Genomic DNA, 26,996 nt, shown 5'->3' with positions numbered 1-26,996 from the left:
GAGGATATCTTTGCTAAACTTTTTGGAGGAAAACATATCAGAAAATTGGACTTAGCTGAGGCATACCTACAGATGGAGATGGATGAAGAATTCAAACTGTTTCTCACCACTAACATTCACAAAGGGCTTTATCACTATATTAGGCTTATTTTCTGGAGCAGCATCTGCATCTGAACACTGGCAGAAAGCTATGGACCAGGTGCTGCAAGGCCACCCAGGCACTCAGTGTTACCTAGATGATATTATTGCTACCAGTAAGGATGACAAGGAACATCTCCAAAATATCAAGATAGTGTTAAAAAGTTTATAAGATTATAGACTCAGAGCATGATGCAACAAGTAGGAATTCTTTAAACTGAGCATCACTTGTTGTGGTCACACCATTGATGCACAATGGTAACTAGGTGCTCAGAAAATTCAAGCAGCGTTGGATGCCCCATTGGGGCCAAGGGACTCATCACAGTAGCGGTCATTTTTAGGATTTGTCAATTACTGTAACAGGCTCCTGCCAAACCTGGCTACTGCACTCCACTCCACCCTTTGAACTCATTACTACAGATCGGGAAGAAATGACAATGGACAAAGCAGTGTGAGTTGGCTTTCCAATAGCCAAAGGAAATGCAGACAACCGACACTATACTCACACATTATGATCTACTTCGTCCAGTGAAGTTTGCCTGTGACGCTTAACCTTATTTTATAGCTGCAGTAATGGCACATATTATGATTGATGGAAGTGAGCTCCCCATAGCCTTTGATCATATTCCCTTCCTGGTGCAGAGAAAAATTATACACAAATTGACAGAAAGGCCTTGAGCCTGGTTGGAATCAGAGTCAGAATCAGTTTTATTATCACCAGCATGTGACGTGAAATTTGTTAACTTAGCAGCAGCAGTTCAATGCAATAATCTAGCAGAGAGAAAAAATCATAATAATAAAATAAAACATAATAAATAAACAAGTAAATCAATTACATATATTACATAGATTTTTAAAAAGTGCAAAAACAGAAATACTGTATATTTTAAAAAAGTGAGGAAGTGTCCAAAGCTTCAATGTCCATTTAGGAATCAGATGGCAGAGGAGAAGAAGCTGTTCCTGAATCACTGAGTGTGTGCCTTCAGTCTTCTGTATCTCCTACCTGATGGTAACAGTGAGAAAAGGGCATGCCCTGGGTGCTGGAGGTCCTTAATAATGGACACTGCCTTTCTGAGACACCGCTTCCTAAATATGTCCTGAGTACTAGTGCCCAAGATGGAGCTGACTAGACTTACAACATTCTGCAGCTTCTTTCAGTCCTGTACAGTAGTCCCTCTATACCAGACAGTGATGCAGCCTGTCAGAATACTCTCCACAGTACAACTATTGAAATTTTTGAGTGTATTTGTTGACATGCCAAATCTCTTCAAACTCCTAATAAAGTATAGCTGCTGTTTGCCTTCTTTATGACTACACCAATATGTTGGGACCAGGTTAGATCCTCAGAGATCTTGACACCCAGAAACTTGAAGCTGCTCACTCTCTCCATTGATCCTTCTATGAGGATTGGTATGTGCTCCTTTGTCTTACCCTTCCTGAAGTCCACACCAGCTCTTTCCTCTTACTGACACTGAGTGCCAAGTTGTTGTTGTGGCACCATTCCACCAGTTGGCATATCTCACTCCAGTACGTCCTCTCATCACCACCTGAGATTCTACCAACAATAGTTGTATCGTCAGCAAATTTATAGATGGTATTTGAGCTATGCCTAGCCACACAGTCATGAGTATAGAGTGGGTAGAGCAGTGGGCTAAGCATACACTCCAAGGTGCGCCAGTGTTGATCGTAAGCAAGGAAGATATTTTATCACCAATCCACATAGACTGTGGTCTTCCAGTTAGGATGTCGAGGATCCAATTGCAGAGGGAGGTACAGAGACCCTGGTTCTGCAATTTCTCAATCAGGATTGTGGGGACGATGCTATTAAACGCTGAGCTATAGTCGATGAACAGCATCCTGACATAGGTGTTTGTGTTGTCTAAGTGGTCTAAAGCCATGTGGAGCGCCATTGAGATTGTGTCTGCTGTTGACCTGTTGTGACTATTAGGCAAATTGCAATGGGTTCAGGTCCTTGCTGAGGCAGGAGTTCAGTCTAGTCATAACCAACCACTCAAAGCATTTCATCACTGTCAATGTGAGTGCAACTGGGCGATAGTCATTATGGCAGCCCACATAATTCTTCTTAGGCACTGGTATAATTGTTGCCTTCGTTCAACCAGAACTTGTATGGGAGAGAGTTTATCCTCATTACTGATCATCAACCACCAATGCCCAAATTCAATCCACAGAAGGGTGTTCCACTAACAGCAGCAGCATGAATGCAAAGATGGGTTCTGTTTCTTGGAGGACACAATTACAAGGTAAATAAATAGATACTTTATTGATCTCAAAGGAACTTACAGTGTCATGGCAGTGTTACAAGTTCACAGATGTACAATATTAGAAGAGAAGTTTGAAGAATAAATAAAATTAAGTTTTTATTAAACTTCCCAGCTATAGGATGACTCAATATAGAGACTTATGGCCAAGGATAAGAATGACTTCATATAGCGCTCTGCAGCGCAGTTGTCTTAGTCTATGACCGAAAGTGCTCCTCTATTCAGCCACAGTGGCATGCGGAAGGTGAGAAAAATTGTCCAGAATTGCCAGGATTTCTGTAGAGCCCTTTGTTCTACCACACCCTCCGCTGTGTCCAGTTTGACTCCTACAACAGAGTCAGCCCTTCTAATCAGTTTATTGAGCCTGTTGGCATCACCCATATTGATGCCATTGCCCCAGCACAACACCACATAGAAGATGGTACTGGCAAGAACAGATTGGTAGAACACGTGAAGGAGAGAGTCCTGCATACTCGAAAGGACTTTAGTCTCCTTAGTAAGTAGAAGCAACCCTGGCTCTTCTTGTACACAGCCTCTGTTTTGGTGCTCCATTCAAATCTGTTCTGTTGTCAGAAAACAACTAATCAAGGAAATGCTGAAAGATTGTCCCATTTAACCTTGGAAAGAAATACCTGAAGAATTTACAAAAGAGAATATTCTTCTTGATGCATTCTTCCTAATGTAAATCAAAAGTCTCCCTGTTACAGCAGAGATGATCCAAAGAGAAATCAGAAAAGACCCCACACAGTCACAGGTCTACAAACCCAAAATGTTTGAATTTGCAACAGAAATCCCAGCGCCCCCATTTTTACCAGTACCAGCATGAACTTCCCTTAATAGTGGTTGTCTTACTTGGGCATTGGGAGCTGTCGTACAAGTCAAGCTGAGAGCCAAAATATTGGAGGAGCCACATGCCAGTCATCTAGGCATAGTCAAAATAGAAGCGTTGGCTCAAAGCTTTGTCTAGTGGCCTGTGTAGATCAGCTTACCATGCTCTATTCAGGATATCCACATGTCCTAAAGAAAGGAATTCGGAGCTGTCAGAACCACTTCCGGCAGTCCCAGAGTCAACTCCTACAGCTGCCATGGAAGAGACCCCAGAACCCAAGATTGCTTCACAACCACAAGCCTCACCTGCCAAGCAGAGTGAGCACTCCCTTCCAGGAAAGACATTATCCCACAGGAGTAAAAAATCCTCCACAGTGATTATTTCTTAAAGCTTGAATGGGACAATTTAAAATATATATAGTGTACTTGGGGTGCAGTGGTTTGGCACAATACTGTAAAATATAGAATTGTGCAAAAGTCTTCGGCATCCTACATTTTTTGTATAAATTTTGTTTTAAATAATTAGTTTTTGTCTTCTGCATTAGTGTGCCAGTAGAAGAGAGTAAATTTTAGATTTCCAAGCATTCCAAACACCAAACATGGTGTAAGAATTGATGAGCTAGCGGTTAAACTGTCACAACTGCCGCACCCTCACTTTTTAGTTTGGTTGACCTTCGCTCGATTTGATTCTTTTTCTAAACCAGTTACTGTTTCGTTATGTCAGTGATCATTAGCACCTGTTTGTTATCTTTATTTCATCATGCACAAAGTAATCAAGTTTTTATTTGAAAAGTGGTCTATTACTTAATATGTTACTTTCTTTAACAAAATACAAAAATTCCTGGGTAACATCTAACTTTTTGATAAATGAATGTTTGGAAATCTAAAATTTTCTCTTTTCTACTGACAAAATAAACATCCAAAAAAAATTGATACAAAAAAAACCAGGATGCCCAAGACTTTTGCACAATACCCAGTTCAATATGCTTGTTAATAATCTTCCATTGCAAACCAAGCTTCTAAGTATTCTCTTGATTTCTTGTTTTATGCTTCTAAATAATTTTAATAGTTTCCGAATTTATGAACCTATGCGTCTGCAGGATCACAGGCTGAGGGGTGAACCGTGGACATCCGAGGAACCAATGTTCATAATGACCAATAACCAGGGATACTGGCCATCAGAGATTACTCAGCTCTCTGGTTGACTGGGACACAGTGGAGACAGCCAACCAACCAGAACGAGTCAGAACAATATAAATGTGAGCACTCAGCAGAAACAACACTCAATGATATTACCTCAACCAGCAGCAAAACGTTTGTGACATAACCTTTAGGCTCAGGAAACAATCCTATGAACATATTTCAGTAATATTTGATTAAGTAATTTTTAACAGAATTCATTACAGGTTATATGTAAAAGTGTATGAATGGCATATGCCACGTCATATATGTGCACCTCGCTAAAAGTAAAAACAGAATGTGCATGTTCTTCTGGACTCCTGTCTTTTTCTTTCAATTAGTTTTATGTTTTGGAGTTACAAAACATAACACAAGGGTGTAAAGTAGAAGGCCAACAATAAAAGACAAATGGGAGCATATAACTTCTTCAGTCTACTAAACTATTTAGTAAAATCATGACCTAACTGATCATACCTCATTTCCACTTCCTGATCTTTCTTTTACCCCATTCACACAACCATCAAAAATCATCTGAAATTTCAAATCAGAGTCACTCAGGGATAAAAAGATTCTTCCTTATCTCTATTTTAAATAGGTGAAGATATATTCTGAATGCTTTTCCCACTTATCTCAGTGGGTCTCGATTCCCCAATAAAAGCAAATGTCCTCGTCGAGACTCACTGAATAATAGGCTGTAATAATGTCACCTCTCATTCTTCTGAACTCCAAAATGCTTGGGTCAAACATGATAAAAAGTCCTTATAATGTAGTTTATCACACACCCCCCCCCCCACAGACACACACATAAGTAAGGTGAAAACCATGAGGAGCACCCAAGATATGGGTTCACTAACATCCTGCATGCTGTACAAGTTATCCCTATTTTTATACTCCATCATTCTGCATCCCGATTGCACATTAAACCTGCAAACAATTCTAGCTATCAACAGGAGGAACTCCGATCTTTCCACAGAGTAGTTTTTTCTTATGATTGCTCATCATTTATTTTTAATTTCTTTCTATTCTTTCAATTTTAATGGATCCCATCCCTAGGACTTTAAATATGGTCAGCTAGGAGTAACATTCAGATGAGGAAGTGAGTCATTATAAAGGACAAACCTTGGGTGGGACTGAAGATTTCATTTTCAAATGCTGTTTCCAATATAAATAGGAACCGTGTGTGCTTGGTTTCATGTGCCAAAGCTAAAGTTGCAAGTCAGATATCTGTTAACAGTTGATATCACTACTGTTTTAACAAATGCAAGTTTTACAGTACATTCCCAGGTAAGGCTGTAGTTACTGGAATACATTTCTTTCCTTTGAAATTTACTCCATTTATTCTCATCCAAATGCAATCTCCTCCCACCCACTCCCAGAAAAGTACAATGAAAAACAACACCCAGATATTCAAATTTGTTAGCTATTATTATTTTTTTCCTTATTACACAGGAAACTGATAATGCTTCAAAATTGCAGTTCTCAACCATACCAAAAATACTTCAGCTTAGTTTAAAAGATGAAAAACTATGCATTTAATTCTCAGACCAAATCCCATCAGTAATGATATTATACCATTGATGGTACACATTATTTCTGAGCTGAACCTAACCAAATATCAGTATTTGGCTTTCATTAAACATGTAAACCACTGGCATAAGTTGGTCTAGCATATATTCATTCATTTTTAAGTTGAATAGTGCAAGTAGAACAAACTGGATTGGCTTACACACTGAAGCCTTTCACAGAGTGCACTAGACAATTCTAATATTTTAAAACAGTTTTACAGCCTTTCTTCTTCCCCACAAATCAACCAGTAACTCAACAAAATAGTAATCTAAGCAATATTATCAAGTACAGTATCGCACTATAAAAAACATCATAACAACATACACAGCCTATAACACGTTTAGCAGGTTATATTCATGATGAAAATGTCACATTACACAATATACAAATTATAACGTAAAGCATTTTTTGTATGTGGGTGTGGGAAGAGAGGAGGAAGGAGTAAATGTTTTCTTGTGAATTTAAAACTGTAACTCGTATTTACTAAATAACACTAAATGACAACTCCAAGAACCTGCTCCTTTGCATTCCCAACTCAGTATGAAAATGTGTATTTTTGTCAGTTCACAGGTCAAAAGATATTTCCTTGCTTCCACAATGCTAGTTTAATAAAAACTGCTACCTAGTTAAAATTTTCCAGTCAATCTCTAATCAAGGTCATTACAAACATAAACTGCCATTCTGTATTTTTAGTGAACACAAGCTACTGCAGGTGCTCTTTGCTGATATCACCTTTAATCTCAAATGTTCACATACTTTGTAGGCACCGGTCTATTCCGGATAACAATGTATTATCCATTCAAAACCAAAACCAAGCAAAACAGAATTCAGCAAAGTTTACCAAGATATAAAGAGTACACAAAATATTTGGTTCCAGCTAATACTCATTTAAAAGTATCAAAATCTTTGCAAATTTCCATACATTGCTTTCACTTAAAGGCAGCATAAGAGAATAAAGACGAGAAGTTATTTTTCACTAACCACCCCAGTAGCCTCCACATCCAACATATAACTCTCCACAATTTTCACCATCTCCAACGGGATGCCTCCACCAATCACATCTTTCCCTCCAACTCAACTCTCCGCTTTCTGTAGGGATTGTTCACTATGCGACTCCCTTGTCCAACATCCACCCCACTGATCTTCTCCTGGTACTAATCCTTGCAAGTGGAACGAGTGCTATACTGTACCTGCCCCTGCAGCTTCTCCCTCACTACCATTCAGGGACCCAAACAGTCCTTCCAGGTGAGGTGATACCTCACCTCTTGAATCTGTTGGGATCACCTACTGTATCCATTGCTCCCTGTGTGGCCTTCTATATCTTGGTGAGACCTGTCATAGATCGGGCCACCGCTTCACTAGGCACCTACACTCTGTTCACCAGGAAAAGTAGGATTTCCTGGTGGCCACCTGCTTCAATTCTACTTTACATTCCCATTCCAACATGTCAGTCCATGGCCTCCTCTGCTGCTCAGGTTGGAGCACCAACACCTTATATTCTGTCTGGGTAGCCTCCAACCTTATGTCATGGATAACAATTTCTCAAACTTCCAGTAATTCCCCTCCTCAGTACACCATTCCCATTTGCCCCCCTCATCTCATCAACTTACCTGCCCTTCACCTCCCTCCAGTGCAAATCCCCTACCCTTCATTCCAAGATCTTCTATCCTCTCCTATCAGATTGCCCCTTCTCCAGCTCTTTATCTCCTTCACCCATCAGCTTCCCAGTCTTTTACTTCACTCCCCTTCCCTCTTGGTTTCACCTATCGCCTACCATTGCTTTAACTTCTCATCTTTTTTTCCAGTCCTGATGTTTACTCTTTTCTATAGATGCTGCCTGGCCTAGAGTTCTTCAAGCATTTGTGTGCATTGTCAGCATACGAGAAAAGATAGACATGCATATGTACATGAGATCAATAGTTGTCCAAACTAGTTGCTCATCCTTGCAGAGTGTCTTCCAGTATGTCTGTTCTTTTATAAGCCAGAACCTCTACTCCTATGATAGCACTAATGCTTAAGAATCAAAGATAGTTGTAGAGAAGACCATTCAGTCCATTAAGGCTATACCGCCCCTATGCAAAAGCACTTCAGCTGGTCCAAATCCCAAACCCCTTCCCCATTGCCCTGCAAATTCTTTTTACTATTAATCCAGAACTCTTTTGACTTGGTCTCCACCTCTCCCCTAGACGTGCAATCCAGATACTAAGCACTCACTCCAGAGAGGTTTTTCATCTTGTTACTCTTTGTTCTTTTTTGGTTCCTGTTTGCTGACCTTCCACCAATAGGAACATTTGCCCTCTATCTACTTTGTCAAAACTAGGGGTTCCCAACCTGGGGTCTCTAGACTCCCTCATTAATGGTAGAGGTCTACAGCATAAAAACATACCTTGTCTAATCCCTTCAATTTTTAAATATCTTCTTTTTTTAAAGTTATCCTCTCAAGCCTATGTTCGAAGTTGAAAAATCCCAATTTCTCCCATCTTTGTAATTAAATTGCCTCCTTCCAGAAATAAGTAAATACTTTCTGCACGATACAACCTTTACATCTTATTTTAAGTATCATGCCCAGAATTGGTCACAATACTCCACACATTCACTTCCTTAAGCTCAAGACTGATTTCTCATTCTGCATCGCTACTTAACAACAACTTATGCATATCTAACCCACGCTGTTGTTTCAGTACCATTTTAGAAGCACGCCTGTTATTTATGGCCGGAATAGTGAGATCTGCATTTTATGGAGTTCAGAAGATTGAGATATGATTGATTTGAAGGAGGCATGAAAGGGCAATGTTTCTACCGGTAGTAGAGTCTCAAATGAAGGGATATAGCTGCAACATAAGAGGGCAGTTGTGTAAACACAGAACTTAAGAACAGGATGTACATGCTGATCATTTTCCCAAATTAAACTAGTGCCATCTAACTGCTTGTGTTCTCTTTCTTTTTATTCCCTGTCTGTTCATGTGTCTGTCTAAATGCCTCTTAAATGTTGATATCTTATCTACTTGCATCTCTTTCCTTGGCAGCTGCTACTCTCTATAGAGATGCTGTGCCATGTAATCTCCTTTAAACATTTCCCTCATCACCCTCTTGCACTTGAATGTGACTCTCAGGGAAAGACTGACTATCTATCCAACCTATGCCTCTATTAATTTTATACACTTCCATCAGGTTGCCCCTCAGTTTCACGCATTCCAGTTCTAATTCCAGTTCCAGAGAAAACAATTCAGGTTGGCTCAGTCTCTCCTTATAGTTAAACCTCACAAAATTAAGACAGCCTCCTGATGAACATCTTCTGTAGCCTCTCAAATCCTTTTTGTAATTTGGTGCCCAGAACCGCACACAATACTCCAAATGAGGCGTAACCAAAGTTTTAGACAGCTGCAACACGATTTCCCATTTCTTACACTCAACATCAATGAAAGCAAGCATGCCTTATGTCTTCTTTTACCACTTTATCTACTCATGCTGCCACTTTCAAGAAGATAAGGACTTGCACCCCCAAGATCCCTCTGTACATCAAACGCTTTTCAATGTCTTCTGCAAATTTGAAAATTGTGCTTGGTATAACCAAGTGCAAGTTATTATGGCAAATTGTCCTTCTGCCAACTCAAAGGACCAGAGCATGGACTTCTCACAGATAACAAATAAAAAACAGAGGCTGCACTAAGACCACTAAGGCTGCAGGCAAAAACTTTAAGACTGCAAAGAATTAATGGTCATCTGCTCCACAGGTATCATAACTTCCTTAAGTGTCTCAGCTCGCAAGCTGCAGTTTGTCAAGATCAGACATTCTCCGGATCCTGACTGCCAGAAAGTCTGTTTTTTACCTTCAGTGCTCCCAGTTGACTCTGGCTGCTCATTTTGCCCACACTCCCATGTTTCTCAACCCGACTACTGACCCTGAATGTAGACTGACTATTGATGTTACATTATTTTCCAACACAGGACAATCCACCTCATGGTAAGCAGCTTTCACTCAAATCCACAGGAAAAGCTACATTTATCAATACTCCCTGCAATAAATAACCAAGCTCACAAGTGGACAATCTGCAGCTCCAAGTCATCAGATAATGATGGCCTAGTGTACTCTGCCTGTCACGAAGCCAATTTTCTATTCTGCTTGCTGCTACCTCTTATTCCATTGCATTCTTTCTAGAGGTAAATTAATTATGGAACATATTATCAAAAGCCTTTTGAAATAAAATTTATGATCAGAATTAGGCCAATCAGCAACTGAGTTTGCTCTATTGTGGCTAATTTATTATCCCTCTCAGTCCTATTCTTCTGCCTTCTCCCTGTAACCTTTGACACCCTAACTAATCAAGACTCTATTATCAACTTGAAAGTCCATATACACCACATCAACGGCATTTCCCCTACAGATCCACTCATCAAAATGTCGTCAAGTTACTAAACAAAGTGACTTTTTCCTGAAACAAATGTTTGCTGGCGTTTCCTAATCCATCCACACTTGTCTCGCAGACTGTCAAGTCTGTTCCCCTTTGTTTTCATAAATGTTTCCGCAATTGCTTTTGATTAAGTTCAGACTGACTGCAGTTGCAGTGTATATCCTTGTAGTTTTTGAAGCAATGTGTAATATTTGCATTTGTCCATTCCTCAGGTACCCACCCTGTCCTCCACATTGCCACAATTATCTCAGCAACCTACTTTATGTCTCATTCAGAATAAGCAATGTACTCTTCTTCAGTACAGCCAGCCTATTTTTTAAATCATCCTCTATTAATCACACATTAACCCAACTATAAGTAAATACAGGTAAAATACCATTTTCTCTCTATCGAGTTAATCAATATGCTTCATAAATAGCTGAAGTCACAGTAATGATACCCTATGGCAGCCGAGTCTGAAAATTACCAATTTATCATTGTTTGATGGTTGGTAGCCAATCTTCTATCCATGTCACCAAGCCAGTTTAACTCCAGTACCGTTGTAATTTTTTGTGTTGTCTTAGTGAGTGTACTTCCAGGGCGCCTCGGCACGACTCGAGTAGCAGCATCAATATTAGCGGTGGCAACTGAGATCAACAGAGGAGTGCTTCTCACAGGTCAGAGTCGGCGATTTAAAACGAGAGCTTCGTGGGCGTTAGTTCATTCTGTGGGGCCTCTCAGTGGCAGCAACTGAACTCGATGAACTAAATAAAAGCACAGAAGGGATAAGCGGGGAAGCCACTGTCAGGAGTAGGCCAGTGCCAAGATTAGAAGCGACAGACTTCTACTCATTCAGGCTTTGGCAAGGTAATTGGGTAAGTGGACTTTGTTTTTGGTTTTTCTTTGCTTTTTTTTAAGGAATAGCAAGCATGTCGGTAGGGTTAGTATGCTGCTCTGGGTGTCAGATGTGGAAATCCTGGGAATCTTCCAGTCTCCCAGATGGCCACATCTGCGCCAGATGCAGCTCCTGAGAGACCGTGTTAGGGATCTGGAGCTGCGGCTCGATGACCTACAGCTTAATAGGAAGAGTGAACAGGAGATAGTGAGGAGCTACAGGGAGTTAGTCACCCCGAGGCTGCAAGGGTTAGGTAAGTGGGTGACTGTCAGGGAAGGGATAGGAAGAGCACAGATAGTAGAGAGCACCCTGTGGCTATCCCCTTCAGTAATCGTTATCTTGTTTTGGATGGGGTTGAGGGGGATGACCTGACAGAGAACAACCACGGGGATCGGGTCTCTGGCACTGAGCCTGGTTCCGTGGTGCAGAAGGGAGAGAAAAAGATGAGGAATGCATTAGTCATAGGGGATTTCATAGTGAGGGGAACAGACAGGAGGTTCTGTCAGCCTCATAGAGATACCTACATGGTGTGTTACCTGCCAGGTGCCAGGGTACGGGATGTTTTGGATTGGGTGCAGAGTATTCTGAAGGGAGAGGGTGAACAGCCAGAAGTCTTGGTACACTTTGGTACCAATGATATAGGTAGAAAAAGGGAGGAGGTCCTGAAGAGAGAATTCAGGGAGTTAGGTAGGAAGCTGAAAGGCAGGACCTCTAGGATAGTAATCCTAGGATTACTGCCTGTGCAGCATGCCAGCGAGTGCAAGAATAGCATGATCAGCTGTATTAATGTGTGGCTGAGACTGGTGAACGGGGTAGGGATTCAAATTCCTGGATCATTGGGGCCACGTCTGGTGGAGGTATAACCTATACAAAAAGGATGGGATATACCTGAACCCAAAGGGGTCCAATATCCCAGTGAGCACATTTAATAGAGCTGTTAGGGAAGGTTTAAACTAATTTGGCAGGGGGATGGGAACCGGAGTGAAATAGGGCTGAGGGGGGGGGGAAACAGAAATAAATCAAAGATAGCTTGGAACATAGATTATAGAAGGAACAGGCAGGAGATAAGGCTTAATCAAAGCCAGTGGCATGAGTTACAGGGCAATAGAGGCATGGTGCAGTTAAAATAGAAAGCAACAAATACTGGACTGAGAATGTTATATTTGAATGCACGCAGCATAAGGAATAAAATGGTTAATCTTGAAATTCAGCTACAGATTGGCAAATATGACATTGTGGCCATCTCTGAAACTTGGCTGAAGGATGGTTGCCATTGGGAGTTGAACCTCCAAGGATATACAGTACATCAGAAAGATAAGTTAGTAGGCAGAGGGGGTGGTGTGGCCCTGTGTAGAAGAAATAATATTAAATCATTGGAAAGCGATGGCATAGGATTGGAAGGCGTAGAGTCTCTATGGGTTGAGTTAAGAAATGGCAAGGGTAAAAGGACCCTAACGGCAGTTGTATGCAGGCCTCCAAACAGCAGCCCGGATGTGGATTACAAATTACAGCAAGAGATAGAAAAGGCATGTCAGAAGGGCAATGTCATGATAATCGTTGGGCATTTTAACATTTAAGTGGATTGGGAAAACCAGGTCAGTACTGGACCTCAAGAGAGAGAATTTGTAGGGTGTCTAAGGGTTGGCTCTTTAGAACAGCTTGTTGTTGGGCACACCAGGGGATCAGCTGTGCTGGATTGGGTGTTGTGCAATGATCCGGAGGTGATAAAAGAGCTTAAGGTTAAGCAACCCTTAGGAAACAGTGATCACAATATGACTGAATTCACACTGAAATTTGAGAGGGAAAAAATAAAATCCAATGGGTTTGTATTTCAGAGCAATAAAGGAAATTACAATGGCATGAGAGGGGAACTGGCCAAAGTTGACTGGAAAGGGATACGAGCAGGAAGGACAGCAAAGCAGCAATGGCTGGAGTTTCTGTGAAAAATGAGGTAAGTACAATACAGATATATTCCAAATAAGAAGAAATTTTCAAAAGACACTACCGTGGCTGACAAGTGAAGTCAGAGCCAAAGTAAAAGCAAAAGAGAGGGCATACAAGGAAGCCAGACCTAGTGGGAAGATAGAGGATTGGGGAGCTTTTAAAAACTTGCAGAAGGAAACTAGGAAGGTCATTCAGAAGGATGGATTATGAGAGGAAGTTGGCGACTAACATCAAAGAAGATACTAAAAGCTTTTGTCAGTATATGAAGGGTAAAAGAGAGTCAAGGGTAGATACAATACCAATACAAAATGATGCTGAAGATACAGAGATGGCAGAGGAACGGAATAAGTATTTTGCATCAGTCTTCATAGTAGAAGATGTCTGCAGTACACTGGACATTCAGGAGTGTCTGGGAAATGAAGTTCTTGCAGTGAAAATTACGACTGAGAAGGTGCTCAGGAAACATAATGGTCTGAGAGTGGATAAATCTCCTGGACCTGATGGAATGCACCCTCAGCTTCTGAAGGAAGTAGCTGGAGAGATTGCGGAGGCATTAACGATGATCTTTCAAAAATTGATTGACTCTGACGTTATACTAGATGACTGGAAAATTGCAAATGTTACTCTGCTATTTAAGAAGAGTGGGAGGTAGCAGAAAGGAAACTGTTAGCCTGACATCAGTGATTGGGAAGTTGTTGGAATCGATAGTTAGGGATGAGATTATGGAGTATCTGGAGGCACTTGACAAGACTGGCCAAAGTCAGCATGGTTTCCTGAAAGATAAATCCTGCCTGACAAATGTACAGCAATTCTTTGAGAAAATTACAAGCAGGGTCAACAAAGGAGATACAGTAGACATGGTGTACTTGGACTTTCAGAAGGTCTTTGACAAGGTGCCGCACATGAGGCTGCTTAGCAAGATAAGGGCCCATTGAATTACAGGGAAGTTACTAGCATGAATGGAGCATTGGCTGGTCAGCAGAATACAGAGAGTGGGAATAAAGGGATCCTATTCTGGCAGGCTGCCGGATACCAGTGGAGTTCCACAGGGGATACAAAGATAGGTGGAGGAGCGGGTAATATTGAGGAAACAGAGAGCCTGCAGAGAGACTTAGATAGTTTAGGGGAATGGGCAAAAAAGTGGCAAATGAAATATAATGTGGGAAAGTGTATGGTCATGCGCTTTGTTGGAAGAAATAAATAGGCAGCCTATTATTTAGATGAGGAGAGAATTCAAAATGCAGAGATTCAAAGGGAATTGAGAGTTCTTGTGCAAGATACCTTAAAGGTTAACTTCCAGGTTGAGTCGGTTGTGAAGAAGGTGGCATTTATTTCTAGAGGTATAGAATATAAGAGCAGGGATGTGATGTTGAGGCTTTATAAGACACTCATGAGACCACACTTGGAGTATTGTGTGCAGTTTTGGGCTCCTTATTTTATTTACTGACACTGGAGAAGGTTCAGAGAAGATTCACGAAAATGGTTCAGGGAATGAAAGGGTTACCGTATCAGGAACGTCTGACATTTCTTGGGCTGTATTCCCTGGAGTTCAGGAGATTGAGGGGTGATCTCATAGAAACATTCCAAATGTCAAAAGGCCTGAACGGATTGGATATGGCTAAGTTATTTCCCATGGTAGGGGATTCTAGGACAAGAGGGCATGACTTCAGGATTGAAGGACATCCATTTAGAACAGAGATGCAGAGAAATTACTTTAGTCAGAGGGTGGTAAATCTGGGGTATTTGTTGCCACAAGCAGCTGTGTAGGCCAAGTCATTGGGTGCATTTAAGGCAGAGATAGATAGGTTCTTAATTAGCCAGGGCATCAAAGGGTATGGGGAGAAGGCAGGGGAGTGGGGATGACTGGAAGAATGATTGAATGGTACAGCAGACTCGATGGGCCAAATGGCCTACTTGTGTACCTTTATCTTATGGATATGATTAAATTTTCCCATTTCAGCCTGATACAACTAAAAAAAACAACTGCTTCCAAGGTCAGTACAGTCAACAAAGATGTTTAAACGAACTTTCGTTGCTTAAAACTGACAGAAGCAGCACTGACTGCGGTTGGAAGCGCCCATGTAGGATACCTCAGAGGAAGCACAGGTGCAGAGCGGTGTTACAAGTGTGTTTAAGGAAACGCAGTTTTAAACTCCCTGTACCGACTATCTTGCTGGCAAACATGCAGTCTTTTGGTGAATAAAATCGATGATCTCAATGCTAGGGTGCTGAATCTGAGGAACATTAGGATCATATGTGTCCTTTGTTTCACGGAATCTTGTTTAACCCCTTCTTTATCAAATGCAGCGATTCAGATCGACAGGTTTACTGTACACCATCAGGATAGATCTATAGTCTCTCTCAAAAGCAGAGGTGGAGGAGTATGCCTCATGACCAACCGTTCGTGGTGCACAAATATATCAGTGTTGTCCCAACTCTGCTCACCAGACCTGGAATATCTTTTTTACCTACCACGGGAATTCTCCGGGGTCATTTTGGTAGCAGTATTCATTTCACACTAAGCCAATGTCAAGCAGGCTTTAGATGATCTGAGCGATGGATCATCATGCACAAAACAAAGCACCCTAACACCTTCACCATCAATTTGGGAGCTTTAACCAGGGCAGTCTGAAAAAAAATCACTAAGCAATGACCTTCAACAGATCACTTGCAATACCAGAGGAAACAACACACTGGACCATTGCCACACCACCATCAAGAATGCCCATTGTGCTACTTATTCCACGCCCTCACTTTGGGAAGTCTGATCACCTAGTTGTACTTCTACTCCCTGAGTATAGGCACTGACTGAAGACTGCAGCACCAGTAGTGAGGACTAAGAAGGTATGGACAAGGGAGGCACAGGAGCACTTACAGGACTGATTTGAATTTGTGGACTGCACTATATTCAGGGATTCATCTTCGAACCTGGATGAGTATGTTGCAATTGTTACTGACTTCCTTAAAACCTGTGTGAATGAGTGTGTGCTTGTAAGACTTACTGTACATTCCCAAACCAAAAGCTGTGGATAAACCACGAGGTATGTTGGCTTTTGAAAGCTAGATCAGTGGCATTCAAATCTGGTTTCTTAGGTCTGTACCAGAAAAACAGGTATGATATGCAGAGAGCTATTTTAAGGTCAAAGAGACAATTTCAAATGTTGGAAATGATATCAAATGCAGGACAACTCTGGTAGGGTTTGTGAGACATTACTTCCTACAAAGCGAAACCCAATAGTATGAATGGCAGCAATTCTTCACTACCAGATGAACTCAACGCCTTCTATGCCCGCTTTGAAATGGAGAACACAACTACAGCTGTGAAGATCCCTGCTGCTCCTGATGACCCTGTGATCTCTGTCTCAGAGGCCAATGTTAGGCTGTCTTTAAAGAGAGTGAAGCCTCGCAAGGCAGAAGGTCCTGCTAGAGTACCTGGTAAGGCTCTGAAAACCTGTGCCAACCAACTAGCGAGAACATTCAAGGACATTTCAACCTCTTACTGCTATGGGCAGAAGTTCCCACTTGTTTCAAAAAGGCAACAATTACACCAGTACCTAAGAAAAATAATGTGAGCTGCCTTAACGACTATTGCCCAGTAGCACTCACATCAACAGTGATGAAATGCTTTGAGAGGTTGATCATTACTAGACTGAACTCCTGCCTTAGCTAAGGCCTGGACCCATTGCAATTTGCCTATCGCCACAATAGGTCAATGGCAGACGCAATCTCAATGGCTCTCCATGCAGCTTTAGACCACCTGGACAACACAAACACCGACTACAGTTCAGTATTTAATATCATCATTTCCACAATATTGATTGAGAAGTTGCAGAACCTGGGCCTCTGCACCTCCCTCTGAAATTGAATCCTAACCGGAAGACCACAGTCTGTGCAGATTGGTGATACCATATCCTCCTCACTGACTATCAACACTGGCGCACCTCAGGGATGTGTGCTCGGCCCACTGCTCTACTCTCTATATACACATGACTGTCTGGCTAGGCATAGTTCAAATACCATCTATAAATTTGCTGATGATACGACCATTGTTGATAGAATCTTAGGTGGTGACGAGAGGGCATAGAGGAGTGAGATATGCCAACTACTGGAGTGGTACTTCAGCAACAACCTGGCACTCAATGTCAGTAAGATGAAAGAGCCAATTGTGGACCTCAGGAAGGGTAAGACGAAGGAACAGATACCAATCCTCATAGACAGATCACAAGTGGAGAAAGTGAGCAGTTTCAAGTTCCTGGGTGTCAAGTTCTCTGAGGATCTAACCTGGTCCCAACATATTGATGCAGTTATAAAGAAGGCAAGACAGCGGCTGTACTTTATTAGGAGTTTGAAGAGATTTGGCATGTCAACAAATACACTCAGAAACTTCTATAGATGTACCATGACAGGCATTCTGAATGGGGATCTATTTCAGAAATCAAAGGTACAAAGGGATTTGGGATTCCCAGTGCAGAGTCCCCGAAAGGTTAACTTGTAGGTTGAGTAGACAGTAAGGAAAGAAAATGCTACGTTAGCATTCATTTCAAGACAACTAGAATGTAATGCTGAGGCTTTATAGGGCATTGGTCAGGCCATATTTGGAGTATTGTGAGCAGTTTTGCGGCTCATATCAAAGAAAGGATGTACTGGCATTGGAGAGGATCCACAGGAGGTCTAAAAGAATGATCCCAGGAAAGTTAGAGTTAATATCTGAGGAACAGTATGGCTTTGTGCCTGTACTTGCTGGAGTTCCGAAGAATGAGTTTTAACATCATTGATCCCTAATGAATATTGAAAAGACTAGATAGAATGTGTGCACAGACTATGTTTCCATCTGTGGGAGAGTTTAAAACTAGATGCACAGCCTCATAATAGAAGGACATTCTCTTTAGAACAGAGAGGAGGAGCCATTTCTTTCGCCAGTGGCTGGTGAAACTGTGGAATTCTTTGTCACAGACCGCTAGAGGCCAAATCTTTGGGTATATTTAAAGTGGAGGTTCATAGGTCTTGATTTATAAGGGTGTCAAAGGTTATGAGGCTGAGAGGGAAAACAAATCAGACATGAGCAAATGACAGACCTGACTCGATGGGTCAAGTGGCCTGATACTGCTCTTTTGTCTTATGGTCTTATATTCAATGAAATTTACATGGATATACATACATAGATATGATATATAACAGAGAATTATTACTATAGAAAAAAAACACAGAAAAAAGAAAAAAAATTAAGCAAAAATAACTAAACTACTAATCTAATAGCTAATAAAGAAGAAAAAAAAACAAAAAAAAGAAAAAAGAAAAGAAAGAAAAACTAGAAAAGAAAAAAAAAGGGCTGTCTATAATATCTCACAAGAATACATAATCATCAGTGTCATCAACTCCGATCCTCTCAACATAAATAAGATTAAAGCTGGAAAATCAAATAAGCCTGGAACAGGGTCATATTACATCATATGAAAATGTTGAATAAATGGTCTCCATATCTTTTCAAATTTAATAGAAGTATCAAATACACCACTTCTAATTTTTTCTAAATTTAAACATAACATAGTTTGAGAAAACCAATGAAATACAGTGGGAGGATTAATTTCCTTCCAATTCAGCAAAATAGATCCTCTAGCCATCAGAGTGAGAAATGCAATCATTCGACAGGCGGAAGAAGATAAATGCAGTAAGTCCATCATTGGTAAACCAAAACTTGCGGTAATAGGATGGGGTTGTAAATCGATGTTTAATACCACAGAGATAATATCAAAAATATCTTTCCAATATTTTTTCAAAAGCAAACATGACCAAAACATATGTTATTTTTGCATAATTTTTTTTTCTTTTTTCTGTGTTTTTTTTCTATATTATATATAATGAAATACCTAGATTTACCTTGTTCATACATATACTGTATGGTTCATGTTTTGGGAAAACTCATTTATATTGTAATTATTGCTTATGTATCCTTTCATGTGCAATGGGAATTTGTATGTTTGTAATCCCTTTATTAATATATCAATTGTATTTTGTACATATTATTAATGATAATAAAAAGATTGAAAAAGAAAGAATTATTACTAGCAATTTTTCTATTTTTCCCTGATTTTAGTCTTGCTATTTGCTGATCTGAACGAATAAAGAGATTGAAATAGGGCACCATCTCCTCCAAGCCTGTTCCATCATTCAATAAGATTTATGCTGACCTGATGTTGACCTCAAATCAATTCTCCTGCCCATTTTCTTTTATCCTCATTTCCACTGACTAGCTCAATCTTGAACACATTCACTGACTCCATAGCTCTATGGGATGGAGAATTATGAATCTGATAAATTCGCTAAGGGAAGCAATGTAGAATGTAAGACAAAGGTATACATTTCTAAGTAACCCAGGACAACCAGTAGATAGCTCCACAACCAAGGCACATAGATAAACTAAGTGGCAAACAATGCAGGAGAGGGGGATATTTCCCACCTTCAAGAGGGCAATGGGTTTGGAATTCACCGCCTGAGAAGATGCTAGGAGCAGAAACACTCAACACATTGAAAAAGTACTTGGAGATATACTGTAGTTAAAGAGCCCTGGCCTGCTGGGCTACATACTTACTGCTGCAAAGGACTTCAAAAGAAGAAAAATTTAAGTTCTGAAATCAATAATTTCCCCCATTCATATAAAATCTAGTAGGAAATAAATTACTAGGTTGATGGAGAGGAATAGAGATCAAGGGAAATAATTACATTCTAATACTGTACTTTCATGTACAAGCAAGCCCCAGGTAGCAAACAGGTTCCGTTTTAACAGATGTTCGTTTGCAAGTTGATTTTCTCCACAAGCTGAAAAATACACAAAATCACTCATATATTAACTTTACCCCCAGAGCATTGGAACGACTGGTCTGACACACATATATACAGGATGCTTGTCCCTATGAACAGAACTAGCCTTTTCCCTTTCCCTCCACATTTAGTAATTGTTTTTTCTTATTGGACAACATGAAGGGCCAGGTCAGACAGACAGCTCTTCAGCAAAATATCAAGAAAAGGTCTTGGCAAAAATATTTGACATATTCTTCAAACCTGAAACACCAAGAAAACAACAGCTTATTCTTCTAACAACAACACTATATTCTTTTACTGCTTTTCCCTTGTATTACCTTGATGTACTGATGTGATAAAATTATTTGTATGGATGGAATGCAAAACAAAATTATTACATGTACATTGGTACTTGTGACAAATAATAAACAAATTTACAAATACAGATTAGTAGGCTCTTTGACATAACTAGAAATAATCACATTGGTTTCCATAATTACATGGATGATAAACATAGATGCTGTCAATCAAATATGTGACCAATGTCTCCATTCGCTAGTGTGTTTTGCAGAATCTGCATCACTAAATAACATTAATTGATCTTTAGAATCTATCATACAAATACAAATATTCACATTAAGGCACCTCTGTCCCTTTAATGTCAAAGGTAGGCATCAAAATCAAAGACCAATGTGAAATAACTTTGACAATAATTTAAAATGCCAAGTGAGGGTGAGTACACAATAAACAGTCCCATATTTGCAATAAAAAACAGAATGCAAGCTATCCCTACAGAGATGTTACATTTCTAGAAAACTGTCTGCATTGCAATTTTCCATATTACAAAGTTGCAATATCTGCACGTGTAACGATTTATCTACTTTTTCCCCTTCTATAAATTCTGAGTGAGTGAATTTTATTCCAGATCTCAAATTTTTGGATAATGATTTGTGAATTCTATAAGTGTGAATTTCAAAAACCTGAACAGCCATTTCACAAGGATGCCTGTATCTAGTTACCTTAACACACCAAATGCAAAATATAGTTTTGTCCACACTTCACTGACTTTCAATAGTTCAAAGGAAAGACAGCCTGGAATGTAAAAACATTCAAAGGACTCCAGCACCACGAAATGTTTGTTAATGCAATGCTGGTAACTGTATTAATTTTGAGCAAGATCTACAAACATCAAAACATTGTGCAAAGGATTTATGATCATGGTGTAGTGATTAAAATGCTGGATTAATAACCCTGGACTAACTAAAGATCAGAGTTTAAATCTGACAGGTAACTATGTCTTTAAATTTAGTTAGTGGTCTGGTACCCACATAAATCAATGTGGTTCACTACTGTCCTTCAGTGAGGAACTTTACTGGCCTTGGTTGGGGCTGTGTAATTCCAGCCTACAGCAATGGAATTGATCCTTAAATATTCACTGAAGCAGATCAGTAAGGCACTCTATGAAGAGGCCATTTAGGAATGGGCAATAAATGCTGGGCCTTGACAGCAATGAACAGAACTGTCCATCATGGGCAAATGCAATGACAAAGGTAGCAGAGATAGTCTGGTTAGGGAAGGATGTGGCATTTCAGTAGTGAACAGTACAAATGGGCAAGGTGTTGAAAAGAAAAGGAGATGAAAACATGATACGAGTTAACAGTACACTACAGTTGGGCTCTATCATTCTCAGAAAGAAGAAACTATCTAGACATTAAAATACTCTACAGTAGCAGAATAAATATTTAGCCTCCTTTAACCAATACCAAAATCTACACTAATAAACCACTTCAAGCTAGTTTAGATGAGAGAACATATTATTCATGAGCCTCGTGTAAAAAATGAAATTTGTGCAAGTGGCACATCTAGCACCATCCACACAAAGGACCTGTTAATGAATTTCTGTAAGTGATCTACATATTTATGAAGAACCTAGCGAGGCTTTAGATAAACTATCTGCATAATATACTAAATCACATATAGAAAAACTTCTGGACAAAGGCTAAGCATTTTTACCTCACTTCTGATTTCAGCTAATTGACCCAAGTGTGAATCATTGCCTAAAAGAGCCAAGTTATCCTGATGGAACCAAAACTGATCGTCACAGTTACTTGAGGAAGTCTCGCTTATTAGCACTGTCGGCAGCACCTCCGGACATTTTGCTCATGATCGAGAGTACACTGCCAGGAGAAAAGTTAGCTGGATGAAATTAGTCCTGGTTGGTTGTACAGTGATGTCTGTTAGAGTGCAGCTAATCGATTGTGCATTCTGAGGTGGCTCTGCAGACCAATTCTAGAAAGGCAAAAATGTTGACACCAAGGGCAGGTCAACTGTCCAGCCACTGTTGCAGCAACTGATGAGGTCATTTTTCTCCCCTCTCGAGCAGCGACCAGATCTGCAGGGTGACTATCCTCGAAGTTGCCGGAGGCTCATCTTACCACAGCACGTCACCCAGTCCAGTTCTGAGCACTCTAGACTCTTTGAGTAAAGGATGTGACTGGACAATTGCCACATTATCATTACAACTGGTAAAAACAAAATGTTTTTGAGGCCCTCAGTTGGTCAGGGTCAACCATGGATGTTGCGCCCCGACTACCTACATGATTCACAAACCAGGGTAGTATGTCATGGAGAGCAAGCTCTTGGCCTTATTGCAGTTTCCCCCACTCCATGTAGCTACAGAAGCCAAAGGAATTCCTGAAGTGACTGGTTTTGAGGCGCCAGTAATCCACCTTTGCCCCTTCTCCTGTCAGTAGAAACAGTTTAACTGAGCTTTGTAGCTAAACCACGTGTGAAGGCCATTTGGTTGTCAGAGGCTACTTGAGATAGATGTCTTTGGGAGCATTTAATAAGTAGTGGAGCTTATCCCTACTACCACTCACAGCTACAACAACCTTATGGAAACTAAAATAATGCAATAAACTGAATGGAGGCATAATTAGTTATATAACACAAATCTTTTTAGTTGTGATGTTATAGGATTCACAGTCACTACCCCAGATAGTACACTCATCTATTTCACAAGGTTTGAATCAAATTGGCTCTTTGACTGAGACTGTGACAGTACGGATCTCGAAATAAGATCAAGTGATTTTCCATAGATCACTTCTGGCTGAATTTTGCATTTAGTCTAAAGTACAGAGGGAGATGTTCAAGGAACTGCTTCCCCCTAAACATTTAATCACTACATTTTGCAAAGTAGATATGGCAAGATTGTGAAAGTTTAGCCTGACCCATTTGCCGTGGGATAACTTTATTCTATTGATCACATGCTACCCCTGTTAAATAGCTGTTAGTATACTTGTAATCATGCCACCACATATTCTGGTACACCTGGTGATTCAGTTGGCATGCTCTTTTCTTTCCCATGTTGTGTTTAGTCCGTTGGCTTTAAGATAATTCTAGAATGAGGAATGCAACAACCAGTCAAAACATAAATTGTGTAAGATTTCAGCTATAGTGAGCGCACAATAATCTAGGCCACTTGAGGAATGACAACCACACTACACATCAGATTTGCCACTTTGGTGTCATTTGTATCTCCATTGTGTTTGTTTTTGTTTCTATTCCTCTGGTGCTTCCCCCTTCTCATTCAACATTACCTTCTTTACATTTCCCATTTCCTCTTTTCAAAGGCTGGATTAAATTTAATCACACAATGATCACCATTTGGTCAATGTTCACAAAACATAGGGCTGCTTACAAAAATCAAGTTAACTGCTCCCTTGTTTGTTCTGGTATACGTTGCAGGAAATTATAACAAACTCATAAAAAGTTCACTGCCTTCCTGGCACGTGCTTGTCTGCTTTTCCAACCAAGTCAATATGGAAAATTTATGCTGCATGCCTTCTCATCTTTGATTTGTTTACATTCAACCATTACATAAGCATTGCCAGATTTCCGATCCACATTCTCAATTTTAACTCTTTTTTTTAATCCTACGCAGGTTACCAATGCCAGCTTATCTGTCATCACCCACTCTTTTCTCTTAGATTTTATCCTTAATCATTAAAGCAACTCCCGCACTTCCCTAATTTTTTTCCTGAATTTCCTATCAGCTTTACAAGCTGCAGTGTGTGCACCCCAGTCCTGATCATTTTTCAGAAAGGTCAAGTTCTTTGCTGACAGCTGATGGTATTCAATCTGAATTTGAACTCTAGTCCATTCCAAATAAACTCTTTTCATGCTTCTAGCCAGGAATAGGTATCGATTACAACCAACGTTTCGATGACAAAACTGGGATGATGCCTGGGCATGTCTAGTCCGGTAGCATTTATAACAAACCACCCCCCCACCCCCCGTAGTTCGTCCCTCCTGATTGGTTAGTCCACATCCACAGGTTTCCACTCTCCCATCTTGTTTCCAATTGAATTCCAGTTCTTACCTACAGTCTTTGTTAAAACTTTTCCTCTAGTTTTATTTCAATGGCTTCATTTACCAGGCGGTACCAAAAGCCATTGGTGTGGCATGGTAGTTTTGTGTCATTGAAGTCAATCCTATGGCCATTGTGAAGGTCTTCCTCTAAATAAAAACTCGATTGTAAACAAGGTGGGAGAGTGGAAACCTGATTGGATGAGGACTAACCAATCAGGAGGGATGGAGTATTGGGGTGGAGGGATATAAATACCACCCAATTAGACATCCCTGACGAAGCTGGCAGAGTTTGTCTCGAAACATCGGTTATAATCGATACCTGTACCCAGCTGGAAGCCAGAGAAGAGTTTATTCATCACATACACCGGGAAAGAACGGGATCCATAATCCATTCCATTTGTTCTTTTTTCTCTAAGGCTGCATGAAAATCAGTTATTTGGTCTGCACGTTTTCAGTGAGTGATTTGTGCTGCAAATAAAAGGAAACTAATGGATATACAATTCTTAGGTTTCCATTAGAGTATCGAAAATGGTGCCTCATCAAATGTTATTGCAGAAAACAGAAGCTCTCAATGAAGGAAGTAACGTATTTCATGAATAATAGATTGCCTGGTTCAAAGAAAACAGTAGGTGTTGGAGTCTTCCCCAGTGTACAAAGAGATAAGTGCTGAAGCCCCAATCATTTTCAGTTTATAAATGATTTGAATGAAACCATCAAAGATATGGCTGCTTAGTTTACTGGTGTCACAAAGGCAACTAGGAAAACAAGATGTGAAACAGTCACAGTTCTGATGGGGTAAACTAGTGGACAAAGGTATAGCAATTGAAATACAAAATGGGAAATGTGAAATTGTCCATTTTGGTAGGAAAAATAAAACAGAATATTACCTAAATGACAAGAGAATGTAGACCTCTAAGATGCAGAGGGAACTGGTGTCCAAGTCCATGACTGACAAAAAGGCACATAATTAGGAAATGCAACAGAATGTTATCATCAACTGTGAGGGGAATTGAATACAAATAGTGAGGGCATACGTCAATTATATAGAAGCCTGGTGACAATTAGAAACTGTTCGGAGAAGGTCTTAAAGTCTGATACTTGGAATAGAGGAGTTGACTTATGAAGAACGGTCGGACGAGCAGGAGTTTAGAAGAGTGGAAGGGAACCTGACCAAATATAAAAGACAAAGGTGTAGAGAGAGTATTTCTTCTTGTATGAGATTTTAAAACTAGAGAACCCCATTTAAAAATAAGAGGGTTCCTATTAAAAGATAAAGTGGAATGCTTTCACAGTGGACTGAATGTCTTTGGAACTGTCTTTCTTAAAAGGGTGGCATGAACAATATGTTTAGGGCAGATATTGAAAGAAATTTGATAAGGGGATGAAACATTACCATGGGTAGATAAGAAAAACTTCAGCAATCAGATCAGCCATGATCACATTGAGTGGTGTAGGCTTGGGTGGCCTACTCTCACTCCTATTGTTTGAGAACATCTGATAGAAAGTAGTTTTTCCTGAAGATGGGACTGATGCAGAAACAGACTTTCAGATGATCAAGTCTGAAAACTGACAATTTGTTTCAAGTCAGCAGGTAAACCGTTAATGTTTAATCCAATACATTGCAATGCAGTTTCTATTATCAAGCACTAATCTTTTGCACATTGTAAAACTATAAACTGCACAGACTTCAACTCGTTTAGATTTCCATTCCAATTATAAACTTCACGGCTATTCTTCACCCGTACAACGAATTCAAACAGTTCAAAACATATACAAGTTTCATGTGAGTTTCAGTAACCGTGTTGTGAAATTAAAAAAAACTATACAAAGATATAGAACACTTAGAAACATCAGCAAACACATCACGTGCCTGCACCAGAACATCTAGACACCCTTGATGTTTTCTCATGAAACTGAGGGAACACGAAGCTGACCAATTCCAGGGTATCCGTGTGGTCACCAAAGCAGCATCCACTTGTCACATCACTGGGAATTTTTGACAGGAAGTCCGAGCCGTGCTCCCACGCGCATGCGCGATCCCGCTCGGTACGACCGGTGATTCAATGCCCTTTCCTCGCCAGATCGGAGGAGCAGCCGATTAGGGGCTGGAGGCGGGGAAAGCAAAGTGGAGGAGGTGAGGAGGGGTAGCACGAACTGAAATCACCTAGGCCATCAATCACACACCAAGCCCTCACCCAACACAGGGTTACCCACTGCAGGTGTTTCATCACTCACCTAGCAGAGCCCTCAGGTGCTTGAGGCGGGTTAACACATCCTTCTTTGGGTCCAGAACTTTCTGTGTAGATTTCTTGACGTCTCCATGAGGCTTTCTGGAAAACATTCCGTTCTGCAAACAGTTGGAAACGTCCGCTTATGTTTGTTATCCGCTGCCCCCTTGATTTTAATTGTTATTATTGGAGGGAGGAAAGCGTCCTCAAGCGAGCAGATGCATCTCGTTCTTCCCCCCTCTTCTCTCTTACTGACGTTATCCTCTCGACCGCTGCTTACTCAGTGACACCGCGCTCTGCTCTCTGTCCTCTTGGGTGTAAACACGGAACTCGCCGCCATCAGGCCCGCCCGCTGCCCCTCCCCCTCGCACCTGCGTGG

The 26,996-nt window shown here is 40.5% G+C and overlaps 1 protein-coding gene and 1 long non-coding RNA gene across 7 annotated transcripts in view; one reads left to right on the top strand and one right to left on the bottom strand.

The window, feature by feature from the left end:
* The window catches only part of ralgapa2 (Ral GTPase activating protein catalytic subunit alpha 2), a 482,467-nt gene extending 455,497 nt beyond the window's left edge, over window positions 1-26,970 (bottom strand). For all 5 annotated transcript variants that reach the window (XM_059986278.1, XM_059986280.1, XM_059986279.1 and 2 more), the window contains exon 1: window positions 26,625-26,970. In XM_059986278.1, coding sequence (XP_059842261.1) covers window positions 26,625-26,730 — 106 coding nt within the window. In that variant the 5' untranslated portion in view covers window positions 26,731-26,970. The remainder of the gene's footprint in view (window positions 1-26,624) is intronic.
* The window catches only part of LOC132403050 (uncharacterized), a 38,495-nt gene continuing 37,969 nt past the window's right edge, over window positions 26,471-26,996 (top strand). For both annotated transcript variants that reach the window (XR_009515172.1, XR_009515171.1), the window contains exon 1: window positions 26,471-26,523. This is a non-coding gene — a long non-coding RNA (uncharacterized LOC132403050). The remainder of the gene's footprint in view (window positions 26,524-26,996) is intronic.

Source organism: Hypanus sabinus, chromosome 12 (assembly GCF_030144855.1).
Source record: "Hypanus sabinus isolate sHypSab1 chromosome 12, sHypSab1.hap1, whole genome shotgun sequence".
Lineage (NCBI taxonomy): Eukaryota > Metazoa > Chordata > Chondrichthyes > Myliobatiformes > Dasyatidae > Hypanus > Hypanus sabinus.
Note: the sequence above shows the minus strand (reverse complement) of the source record. Positions and strands in the feature narration are given on the sequence as shown.